At 46.6% G+C, this 12,678-nt stretch overlaps 1 protein-coding gene across 1 annotated transcript in view; it reads right to left on the bottom strand.

The window, feature by feature from the left end:
• Positions 1-7,727: 7,727 nt before the first annotated feature.
• LOC129831075 (collagen alpha-1(XXII) chain-like) overlaps positions 7,728-12,678 on the bottom strand; it is a 59,347-nt gene continuing 54,396 nt past the window's right edge. Inside the window, exons 55-63 of the mRNA XM_055894100.1 lie at positions 12,585-12,638; positions 12,096-12,167; positions 11,394-11,429; positions 11,126-11,170; positions 10,855-11,034; positions 10,598-10,664; positions 10,290-10,472; positions 9,940-10,017; positions 7,728-9,719 (exon numbers count right to left, since the gene is read on the bottom strand). Of these exons, the coding sequence (XP_055750075.1) occupies positions 9,526-9,719; positions 9,940-10,017; positions 10,290-10,472; positions 10,598-10,664; positions 10,855-11,034; positions 11,126-11,170; positions 11,394-11,429; positions 12,096-12,167; positions 12,585-12,638 (909 nt within the window). The 3' untranslated portion in view covers positions 7,728-9,525. The remainder of the gene's footprint in view (positions 9,720-9,939; positions 10,018-10,289; positions 10,473-10,597; positions 10,665-10,854; positions 11,035-11,125; positions 11,171-11,393; positions 11,430-12,095; positions 12,168-12,584; positions 12,639-12,678) is intronic.

Below are 12,678 nucleotides of genomic sequence, written 5' to 3'. Positions count from 1 at the left end.
ACTCAGCAGACATACTGTATGTTGGGCAGACAAACAGGGCACTATGTTGGTTTTCAAGTAATACAAAGGTTAAATACTTGGCCTTTTTCTTCTATGCATGTACTGTTTAATTCCTTGTTTAAATAAAGTCATCAAAAACGTCCTCTCCAGCACAATGTACAGTACGAAGCTCAGCCTTTCACAAATAACAAAACTGCAAACTTTGCTTTGGAATCATTCATTTTCAATGTTAATCAATAAACAATGACAGAAAAAGTCTACTACCGTTACGAGCTATAAACCGATATTGGTAGTTCATGTTTTCATGCAGTCACTTGATCATAGGATAATCTGTTATACAGTATACGTTTTCCCTGTTTTGTTTTCTAACAATGTAATAAACTGATTCGTCTGGGAAATATTTCATGTTAGACCGGTGAGTTGTTTTTATGAACGTAAAAACAGCTAGCTTTACCTTTAGTGAAGCATTTTAGAACAAACCATTAGTCCATGTTTTATGTTGGTCCTTCGAGCCGGATATAACAGGCATTCATAGAATACCAAAATGCTAGATTGACAGCTTCATGACTTTACCATTTGAGAGCTGTTTTGTGGCATCACGATTACCATAGAGAGTTCTGTTTGTTGAAGCTGTTGCAGCCAGGGGACAGACCAAGACCACCAAGAGACCAGTTTGGTCAGTCTTTGTTACAGACGTTGCAGGGTCGTCTGGTCCATCGTTGCCTAGTTACTGAGAGAGGAGAGTCAACATCCCATTCTCTGAGTCTATACACCAGAGATTAATTTATCGAGTCAATATGACCTTTATAGTATAGCTCCTGGCTGTTGGCTGTAACCAGGAGATGCTGGAACTAGCCTTCCCATCCTCCCCCTCCTCTTTACCCCCCTTCTCCCTTCCTCCACCTCAACAGCATCTTTTTGTCTTCATAGGTCTAATCATGGATCTACTGGCATCCCATAGAATAATAGATTGTCCATAAAATACTAACATGCAAAAGTTCCACAATGGATCATTTCAGTAAAATTGAAATTCTGATAAGCAATACAAACAGGTTAGATATTTTACAGAAGTGGCAATCGTGCTTGCTATGCAAATGATACTGGGAGAAAATGTAAAACTGAGCAATTTCTGGTCATTTGAATGGGTCTGTAGAAGTTGCTATTGACATTCAATAGAAGGCATGGTCTTGTCAAATGCCTAGGAAACCTAATAATTGAGAATGAAATTCATACCTGCACACAGGAAGATGACAGTACTCACAAAGGAAAGGAAATGCCTTCTATAAAAAGGGATCTGTTCCGGTATTTATTACAACATGATACAGTACATAATATACCTTTCCAATACTTAGAAATATACCAGCCAGTAATTAAGGATATTTCAGCACCAGTTTGTTAGGATAAACAGGTAAGGGTTACCACTGTAAAACCATTTCTAACATTCCACATATGGTAGGCTATAGGTACTTCAAACTGTAAATAATTTAACAGTATAATGAACAAAAAACCTAAATCAATTGCATACAGTTGGTTGTTTTGAATAATCACAAATGTATATGAAATTAAGAAACAAGCCAAGCAAATAATTATAAAACTAGAACCTTCTGCAATATTTGCTATGCGGAGCACTGGAATCAAACAGCCGACGTTCATATCAATGGGCTAAAAAGCATTTTCCAGTTACAAAACCATTATGTTACTGTAGTATAGCTCCTGTTTGTCATTCTGAAACCTAATTCAAAACCAAGTCCACACATCTCCACTGTGATGTGGTGGTAAGTCACTGTGATGCAAGTCATTGAAGAGTGCAGCTGTCTCTTTGACTGCTATGGATCATGAGGCATAGTTTGATAGGCTGCAGTACAATACGCAACATATGTTTAGCTATAAATATTCAGGATAGCTCTTTGGATGTCCTTCAATGAAATGACCTGAGGTGCAGTTGGCCAAGCAGTGCTTTCACTGTGGGTGTTGGCCTGGGTTCTGGAACACTCTGGGTGTTGGCCTGGGTTCTGGAATACTGTGGGTGTTGGCTTGTGTTCTGGAACACTGTGGGTGTTGGCCTGGGTTCTGGAACACTGTGGGTGTTGGCTTGTGTTCTGGAACACTTTGGGTGTTGGTTTGTGTTCTGGAACACTGTTGGTGTTGGCTTGTGTTCTAGAACACTGTGGGTGTTGGCCAGGGTTCTGGAACACTGTGGGTGTTGGCTTGTGTTCTGGAACACTGGATGTTGGCTTGTGTTCTGGAACACTGGATATTTGGCTTGTGTTCTGGAACACTGGATGTTGGCTTGTGTTCTGGAACACTGGATATTTGGCTTGTGTTCTGGAACACTGTTGGTGTTGGCTTGTGTTCTGGAACACTGTGGGTGTTGGCTTGTGTTCTAGAACACTGTGGGTGTTGGCGTGTGTTCTAGAACACTGTGGGTGTTGGCGTGTGTTCTAGAACACTGTGGGTGTTGGCTTGTGTTCTAGAACACTGTGGGTGTTGGCTTGTGTTCTAGAACACTGTGGGTGTTGGCCTGGGTCCTGGAACACTGTTGGTGTTGGCCACTGTGGGTGTTGGCTTGTGTTCTAGAACACTGTGGGTGTTGGCTTGTGTTCTAGAACACTGTGGGTGTTGGCTTGTGTTCTAGAACACTGTTGGTGTTGGCTTGTGTTCTGGAACACTGTGGGTGTTGGCTTGTGTTCTGGAACACTGTGGGTGTTGGCCTGGGTTCTGGAACACTCTGGGTGTTGGCTTGTGTTCTGGAACACTGGATGTTGGCTTGTGTTCTGGAACACTGTGGGTGTTGGCCAGGGTTCTGGAACACTGTGGGTGTTGGCTTGTGTTCTGGAACACTGGATGTTGGCTTGTGTTCTGGAACACTGGATGTTGGCTTGTGTTCTGGAACACTGTTGGTGTTGGCCAGGGTTCTGGAACACTGTTGGTGTTGGCCAGGGTTCTGGAACACTGTGGGTGTTGGCTTGTGTTCTGGAACACTGGATGTTGGCTTGTGTTCTGGAACACTGGATGTTGGCCAGGGTTCTGGAACACTGTTGGTGTTGGCCAGGGTTCTGGAACACTGGATGTTGGCTTGTGTTCTGGAACACTGGATGTTGGCTTGTGTTCTGGAACACTGTTGGTGTTGGCCAGGGTTCTGGAACACTGTTGGTGTTGGCCAGGGTTCTGGAACACTGTTGGTGTTGGCCAGGGTTCTGGAACACTGTTGGTGTTGGCCAGGGTTCTGGAACACTGTTGGTGTTGGCCAGGGTTCTGGAACACTGTTGGTGTTGGCCAGGGTTCTGGAACACTGTTGGTGTTGGCCAGGGTTCTGGAACACTGTTGGTGTTGGCCAGGGTTCTGGAACACTGTTGGTGTTGGCCAGGGTTCTGGAACACTGTTGGTGTTGGCCAGGGTTCTGGAACACTGTGGGTGTTGGCTTGTGTTCTGGAACACTGGATGTTGGCTTGTGTTCTGGAACACTGGATATTTGGCTTGTGTTCTGGAACACTGGGTGTTGGCTTGTGTTCTGGAACACTGGATGTTGGCTTGTGTTCTGGAACACTGGATGTTGGCTTGTGTTCTGGAACACTGTTGGTGTTGGCCAGGGTTCTGGAACACTGTTGGTGTTGGCCAGGGTTCTGGAACACTGGATGTTGGCTTGTGTTCTGGAACACTGGATGTTGGCTTGTGTTCTGGAACACTGGATGTTGGCTTGTGTTCTGGAACACTGTTGGTGTTGGCCAGGGTTCTGGAACACTGTTGGTGTTGGCCAGGGTTCTGGAACACTGTTGGTGTTGGCCAGGGTTCTGGAACACTGTTGGTGTTGGCCAGGGTTCTGGAACACTGTTGGTGTTGGCCAGGGTTCTGGAACACTGTGGGTGTTGGCTTGTGTTCTGGAACACTGGATGTTGGCTTGTGTTCTGGAACACTGGATATTTGGCTTGTGTTCTGGAACACTGTTGGTGTTGGCCAGGGTTCTGGAACACTGTTGGTGTTGGCCAGGGTTCTGGAACACTGTGGGTGTTGGCTTGTGTTCTGGAACACTGGATGTTGGCTTGTGTTCTGGAACACTGGATGTTGGCTTGTGTTCTGGAACACTGTTGGTGTTGGCCAGGGTTCTGGAACACTGTTGGTGTTGGCCAGGGTTCTGGAACACTGTTGGTGTTGGCCAGGGTTCTGGAACACTGTTGGTGTTGGCCAGGGTTCTGGAACACTGTTGGTGTTGGCCAGGGTTCTGGAACACTGTGGGTGTTGGCCAGGGTTCTGGAACACTGTGGGTGTTGGCTTGTGTTCTGGAACACTGGATGTTGGCTTGTGTTCTGGAACACTGGATATTTGGCTTGTGTTCTGGAACACTGTTGGTGTTGGCCAGGGTTCTGGAACACTGTTGGTGTTGGCCAGGGTTCTGGAACACTGGATGTTGGCTTGTGTTCTGGAACACTGGATGTTGGCTTGTGTTCTGGAACACTGTTGGTGTTGGCTTGTGTTCTGGAACACTGTTGGTGTTGGCCAGGGTTCTGGAACACTGTTGGTGTTGGCCTGGGTTCTGGAACACTCTGGGTGTTGGCTTGTGTTCTGGAACACTGGATGTTGGCTTGTGTTCTGGAACACTGTGGGTGTTGGCCAGGGTTCTGGAACACTGTGGGTGTTGGCTTGTGTTCTGGAACACTGGATGTTGGCTTGTGTTCTGGAACACTGGATGTTGGCTTGTGTTCTGGAACACTGTTGGTGTTGGCCAGGGTTCTGGAACACTGTGGGTGTTGGCCAGGGTTCTGGAACACTGTGGGTGTTGGCTTGTGTTCTGGAACACTGGATGTTGGCTTGTGTTCTGGAACACTGGATGTTGGCCAGGGTTCTGGAACACTGTTGGTGTTGGCCAGGGTTCTGGAACACTGGATGTTGGCTTGTGTTCTGGAACACTGGATGTTGGCTTGTGTTCTGGAACACTGGATGTTGGCTTGTGTTCTGGAACACTGTTGGTGTTGGCCAGGGTTCTGGAACACTGTTGGTGTTGGCCAGGGTTCTGGAACACTGTTGGTGTTGGCCAGGGTTCTGGAACACTGTTGGTGTTGGCCAGGGTTCTGGAACACTGTTGGTGTTGGCCAGGGTTCTGGAACACTGTTGGTGTTGGCCAGGGTTCTGGAACACTGTTGGTGTTGGCCAGGGTTCTGGAACACTGTTGGTGTTGGCCAGGGTTCTGGAACACTGTGGGTGTTTGCTTGTGTTCTGGAACACTGGATGTTGGCTTGTGTTCTGGAACACTGGATATTTGGCTTGTGTTCTGGAACACTGTTGGTGTTGGCCAGGGTTCTGGAACACTGTTGGTGTTGGCCAGGGTTCTGGAACACTGTGGGTGTTGGCTTGTGTTCTGGAACACTGGGTGTTGGCTTGTGTTCTGGAACACTGGATGTTGGCTTGTGTTCTGGAACACTGGATGTTGGCTTGTGTTCTGGAACACTGTTGGTGTTGGCCAGGGTTCTGGAACACTGTTGGTGTTGGCCAGGGTTCTGGAACACTGGATGTTGGCTTGTGTTCTGGAACACTGGATGTTGGCTTGTGTTCTGGAACACTGGATGTTGGCTTGTGTTCTGGAACACTGTTGGTGTTGGCCAGGGTTCTGGAACACTGTTGGTGTTGGCCAGGGTTCTGGAACACTGTTGGTGTTGGCCAGGGTTCTGGAACACTGTTGGTGTTGGCCAGGGTTCTGGAACACTGTTGGTGTTGGCCAGGGTTCTGGAACACTGTGGGTGTTGGCTTGTGTTCTGGAACACTGGATGTTGGCTTGTGTTCTGGAACACTGGATATTTGGCTTGTGTTCTGGAACACTGTTGGTGTTGGCCAGGGTTCTGGAACACTGTTGGTGTTGGCCAGGGTTCTGGAACACTGTGGGTGTTGGCTTGTGTTCTGGAACACTGGATGTTGGCTTGTGTTCTGGAACACTGGATGTTGGCTTGTGTTCTGGAACACTGTTGGTGTTGGCCAGGGTTCTGGAACACTGTTGGTGTTGGCCAGGGTTCTGGAACACTGTTGGTGTTGGCCAGGGTTCTGGAACACTGGATGTTGGCTTGTGTTCTGGAACACTGGATGTTGGCTTGTGTTCTGGAACACTGTTGGTGTTGGCTTGTGTTCTGGAACACTGTGGGTGTTGGCTTGTGTTCTGGAACACTGGATATTTGGCTTGTGTTCTGGAACACTGTTGGTGTTGGCCAGGGTTCTGGAACACTGTGGATGTTGGCTTGTGTTCTGGAACACTGTGGGTGTTGGCTTGTGTTCTGGAACACTGTGGGTGTTGGCTTGTGTTCTGGAACACTGGATATTTGGCTTGTGTTCTGGAACACTGTTGGTGTTGGCCAGGGTTCTGGAACACTGTGGATGTTGGCTTGTGTTCTGGAACACTGGGTGTTGGCTTGTGTTCTGGAACACTGGATGTTGGCTTGTGTTCTGGAACACTGGATGTTGGCTTGTGTTCTGGAACACTGTTGGTGTTGGCCAGGGTTCTGGAACACTGTTGGTGTTGGCCAGGGTTCTGGAACACTGGATGTTGGCTTGTGTTCTGGAACACTGGATGTTGGCTTGTGTTCTGGAACACTGGATGTTGGCTTGTGTTCTGGAACACTGTTGGTGTTGGCCAGGGTTCTGGAACACTGTTGGTGTTGGCCAGGGTTCTGGAACACTGTTGGTGTTGGCCAGGGTTCTGGAACACTGTTGGTGTTGGCCAGGGTTCTGGAACACTGTTGGTGTTGGCCAGGGTTCTGGAACACTGTGGGTGTTGGCTTGTGTTCTGGAACACTGGATGTTGGCTTGTGTTCTGGAACACTGGATATTTGGCTTGTGTTCTGGAACACTGTTGGTGTTGGCCAGGGTTCTGGAACACTGTTGGTGTTGGCCAGGGTTCTGGAACACTGTGGGTGTTGGCTTGTGTTCTGGAACACTGGATGTTGGCTTGTGTTCTGGAACACTGGATGTTGGCTTGTGTTCTGGAACACTGTTGGTGTTGGCCAGGGTTCTGGAACACTGTTGGTGTTGGCCAGGGTTCTGGAACACTGTTGGTGTTGGCCAGGGTTCTGGAACACTGGATGTTGGCTTGTGTTCTGGAACACTGGATGTTGGCTTGTGTTCTGGAACACTGTTGGTGTTGGCTTGTGTTCTGGAACACTGTGGGTGTTGGCTTGTGTTCTGGAACACTGGATATTTGGCTTGTGTTCTGGAACACTGTTGGTGTTGGCCAAGGTTCTGGAACACTGTGGATGTTGGCTTGTGTTCTGGAACACTGTGGGTGTTGGCTTGTGTTCTGGAACACTGTGGGTGTTGGCTTGTGTTCTGGAACACTGGATATTTGGCTTGTGTTCTGGAACACTGTTGGTGTTGGCCAGGGTTCTGGAACACTGTGGATGTTGGCTTGTGTTCTGGAACACTGTTGGTGTTGGCCAGGGTTCTGGAACACTGTGGGTGTTGGCTTGTGTTCTGGAACACTGGATGTTGGCTTGTGTTCTGGAACACTGGATATTTGGCTTGTGTTCTGGAACACTGTGGGTGTTGGCCAGGGTTCTGGAACACTGTGGGTGTTGGCCAGGGTTCTGGAACAGTGTGGATGTTGGCTTGTGTTCTGGAACACTGTGGGTGTTGGCCTGGGTTCTGGAACACTGTGGGTGTTGGCCAGGGTTCTGGAACACTGTGGGTGTTCTAGAAATACATGCTGGATCCAGGCTCACATTCATATAAGGAAAGTCTAAAAGACAATATATCTATTTGACTTTATTGGTGACCCGATTAACATTTCGTAACATCAACGTTGATGCGTTACATTTCTTCGCCTTTTTCAAGCCAAAACAATTCCCCTAGAGTGAGCAGTGGGCTATCTATTGTATTTTTTTACTGACTCTCTCTCGCTCGATCAGTCTTGTGAGTTTTAGAGAACGTATAATTGGTCCGCCAGGGGCGTGGGTTGAGTGAGGAACACATCCTTCAGACAGAATACTCACTGACCTTACCAATCAAAATATACAACACAGGGAAGAAGGAACTCATTTTGTATAGCACTTAACCATTTAGTTAAAACAATGTCTTTATTTGAGTCACTGTGTCCCCGACAGACTAATGAGCAGGAGGAAGAGAACGTGGCGTGAACCCAGGAAACAAGTAACTTTTGAGGAACGACTGGAACAAAGGCTGTGGTTTTAGTACCTTCTCTCTCCAGACTGTTTACAGCCAGACTCTGTGGAATCACCAGAGACTTAGGTAGAAACGAAAGGGGAAATGTAGTTTTCCTTTTAAAGTTTTCCATTTCATTTTGAAAAAGTCTTATGGGTTTTGTCTACTTGACAGCCTTCATGACAGCCTTCACCCATTCATGAAGTTTGATTCCCTTTGGTAGAACAATGAACATCGTACAAATAGGCAATTAAAGCTGTCACAAATGGTTTTGTTATTGACACAGTATCTTAGTTAGTAATAAGGTGGACATTCTAGTAAGAGCTCTACAGATACCCAGATAATCTAAGAGCTCAGTATTCACCCTGACCAGTACTGGTGGCCTGGCTATCATTATTCAAGACAATTGCACTATCATAAGCGTACCGGCAAGGCAAAACAAAACAAAGCATTAAGTTGTTCACCACCATCCACATGCTCATTAAAGATCCTCCCATGAAGCTCAGTATTGTTATTTTAGATTGTGCCTTAGTCACCCCCCCAAGGCTAATCTTCCTTCCCATCAATAATAATATAGTAGATAAAACCGTTGATTGGATAATTACCAGTTGACTCCAGAGGAGATGCCTACCTCTGGATCAATGATGTGGACACTGACAAATGGGCTGACGTTAAATCTAATGCTAAACCCATTCCAGGCTGACGACTGTGTACACTGGGAGACTGGCAACACTATTATGGCATCATTTGGTGTCAGTTAAATGGCCGTTCTGTAACTGTGGCTGCATCTCTTACCAGACCTGGGTACCGATAGTTTTCATTTTCTTTGAAATAGTTGTGAGCGTTTGATTGAGCTGATAGGTGTGCTGAAGTGCTGATAGGCAGGGTTTGCACTTTTGGGGACTATTCCATAGGTTCCATTGTGTGAGGCAAGCTCAATCAAGCGAAAACAAATACTATTTGAACCCAGGCCTGGTTCCGTGCTGCCACATTATAGCCCAGTAAGCATGACTGTAGTCGGTGGTCTTCTACATAGTCCTTTGAGACGGATAAGAACAATGGCAGTCCGTCTAAATTGAACAAGTTGTGTAATTCTTGATGACATTACCAAATATTAAATGCCCCTCAACCCTCCACACCCACTTCCCCTGGTCATTTACCCCCCCCCCCCCAAAAAAAAAAAACTAAGGCAGCACACTTCTCTTGAGCTCCCTCCACACTGAGAAGATACATCGTAATAGAAAGAAAAGTTATTGGTTCATCCTGACACATCCCAGTTCATAAATATCTGGACTTGGGTCCTGTAGCTCTCTGGCTGCGTTCGAAATGGCATCTTATTCCCGTTAGATGTTTCCATATCGGATGCACCTTCTGTGTGTCTCTGTCTCTTTAATTCCCCTTGACGTTCTTGGTGTGGGGTCGTGCTCCCAGGCTGGCATAGTAGGCACACTGGGAGGGGTCACACTGCCCTGGGGGTCCGCTGGGGCCTGCCTGGCCATGGGGACCTGGGTTCCCTGGTTCTCCCTGAGCTCCAGCCGCCCCGGGCTGCCCGTCCTTACCATAGCCTGGCATACCTGCTGGTCCTGGGGTTGAAATAGCAAAATGAATGGCAAAGAGTCACAATGAAGCAACTGCTGCTTTCTTAGGAAGTTCAAATGTCAGTCACTCACCCCACTCATGCTGGATAGCTCATAGTTTAGCAACAAAGGATCTCAAGATGGATACAAACAATCATCCATTTAGAATGATACTGTAGTAATAGAGACATTATATTGATATATTGCTGTAATAGATTTACTGTACCTATAGGACCTGATGGTCCAGTCTCTCCTCTCTGTCCAATTCCGTTTTCTCCCTTTTCTCCTCTGGATCCTCTCTCACCTGGATGTCACAGAGATGATGGACACAACACTCACAATGATGTTCTTACAGACAGTGTCTGAATCAAGAGAACCTCAATCAAGACCAATAAAGGCGACTAATATCAATCGGTGTAAAACATGTTTTCTGGGTATGGTGGAAACCTGAAACCTCTCATGTAGTGTTTTGACAATATTACATTCTAATATTATGCTCTCACAGTGTGTTTATCTGAACCAATAACTACAGGAAGTGTGACCAAAAACAATGGGACTTCACTTTGGATCAGTTACCTTTAGGACCCATGGGTCCCCTCATGCCGTCTCCTCCGTTCTGCCCAGGCATGCCAGGCTCCCCTGGTGGTCCGGGGCGACCGTTGCTCCCTTCTTTCCCCGAGGGGCCTGGAGGTCCGGGCCGACCTGCCGTGCTCTTCACATGGGCCGGCTGGATCTGGGCCATCAGGTACGCCATTTTGGCTGGAGGGGGAACACACGGACACACACAATTATGACTTGCACAGCTCATTTGAGGTCAAACGAACTTTGCATACATTGCAGATTGCACTAATGTCCCACTGTTCCTAACAATACTCCAGTCTCACCATCTAGCGCTTTCGCTAGTTCCTCCTGGATCAGCCGTCTCATTGTTTCCAGTGATGGTGACTCTCCCTGTGGAAGGAGAAATTAGCATGTTTACATCATCGAGTTGTAGATGTCTGTACTATTTTCTATAGCACTTTGACTGTGACTGAGATTGAACCAGAGTATTCGGTAAACCACAAGACTGTGTTCACCTGCTTAGCTAAAACCTGGCGGTTAACTCTGGGGGGCTACTGCAAGTATTCAAGTCACTACTCACCCGTGGTCCTGGTTGTCCGGGGTTTCCAGATGTTCCCTGAGGCCCAGTAAGACCCACCTCTCCTGGGGGCCCGGACATACCCATCATCCCTGTGTGGCCCTTACGACCTGGGAGCCCCTGGTTACCAGGCATACCTGGATCTCCAACAGGTCCCTTATCTCCCTTCCCACCTGAGTCGCCCTACAAAGACATCCAACAAAACAGACTCAGAGACAATATCAACAATGTTGTTTAAGGTCATTGGTTGGGCAGGTGTCCTGTATGAACTCACCCTCTCTCCTTTGACTCCACGTTCTCCTGCTCTGCCAGACATACCCTGTGAAACAGATAGAGTTGATATAATGTGCTGTGGGCGAGACTTCGCCCAATCCACGTCCCACATTATATCCATTGTAAAGACGCTAAAAGTATCTGATGAAAATTGAAATATGTCTCAAAAGAAATCTGTCAACAAACCAATCAATCAAATCAAATCATATTTTATTTGTCACATGCGCCGTGAAATGCTTACTTACGAGCCCTTAACCAATGGTTCTTACCTGTTTCCCCTCTGGGCCGACAGGACCAGCAGGACCCTAGATAGACAGACAGATCGAAGGCTGAGACATGTATATAGAAATACATTTGATCAAATCAGAAACGCTTGCATCACAACTTCCAATCTTCTTATGGCAGAACATCAACTCAGACTGTTCCAACATGAGTGGTAGGACTAGGAGGTAAAGAGTAAAAGTAAAGATACTTTAATAGAAAATGACTCAAGTAAAAGTGAAAGTCACCCAGTAAAATACTACTTGAGTAAAGTATCTGGTTTTAAATGTACTTAAGTAGTGGTTGAAAAAGTACTCAAATTTCCTACTTGGTTTGTTTTTAATTAATTTATGGATAGCCGGGAGCACACTGTTTCGTGAGTCCGCAAGATCAGAGGCAGTAGGGATGACAATGCGTTATATTGATAGATGCAGGAATTTAACCATATTGCTGTCCTTCCTGAGCATTTGAAATGTAACGACAACTTTTGGGTGTCAGGGAAAATGTAAAAAGTACATATTTTATTTAAGAATGCAGTGGAGTAAAAGTAAAAGTTGTCAAAAATATAAATAGTAAAGTAAAGTACAGATACCCCCAAAAAACGACTTAAGTAGTACTTTAAAGTATTTTTACTTTACACCACTGGCAACAGTAGCTTAGAACCCTAGTGATAATGTTTACATAAAAAAGGAGCAGGAACCCCTACTTACCGACGGTCCTTTGGGACCACTAAAGCCTGGTATTCCTGGGTTCCCAGGGTCTCCCTTGGCTCCAGCCTGACCCTGTAATACACACAGAAACATGGGGACTTGTGTCTTTCACATGGCGTAGTCATACTGCAGTCATACTGTAGTTGGAACACAGATGCAGCCCCACTAGTTATAAGGGATTTGGTGAGATTAACATAATGTTTAGCTATCTGAAGTTCTTGTGAACGTTGCTACGCTTGGGAGGTAAATCTCATAAAAGATCTTGCGGTGGGAGATGAAACAGCTGCAAGCGATTAATATTCATATTTACAAGGGCTTGGTGGGGCTGGCTGTAGAGTACCAGATACAGGGTAGAGGAAGCTGCTGTCTTCGCTAAATACAAACAGCATTTCACTGCATGTGCATGTTCCTGTTTTCACAGAAGCAACGACTACGATGTCTGCAATGTTAAGAGCATTTACTGCTGTATATAAATAAATGATCACTCACTGGAGTACCAGGGGCTCCTGCCTTTCCTGAAGGTCCTGGTTCACCAGGTTTACCCTTGAGAGAGAGACAGAGGTAGAGGGAGGGAGGGTGGGAG

This window comes from Salvelinus fontinalis, chromosome 32, assembly GCF_029448725.1.
Source record: "Salvelinus fontinalis isolate EN_2023a chromosome 32, ASM2944872v1, whole genome shotgun sequence".
NCBI lineage: Eukaryota > Metazoa > Chordata > Actinopteri > Salmoniformes > Salmonidae > Salvelinus > Salvelinus fontinalis.
The sequence above is the reverse complement of the archived record's forward strand: the minus strand, read 5'-3'. Positions and strand labels throughout refer to the sequence as shown.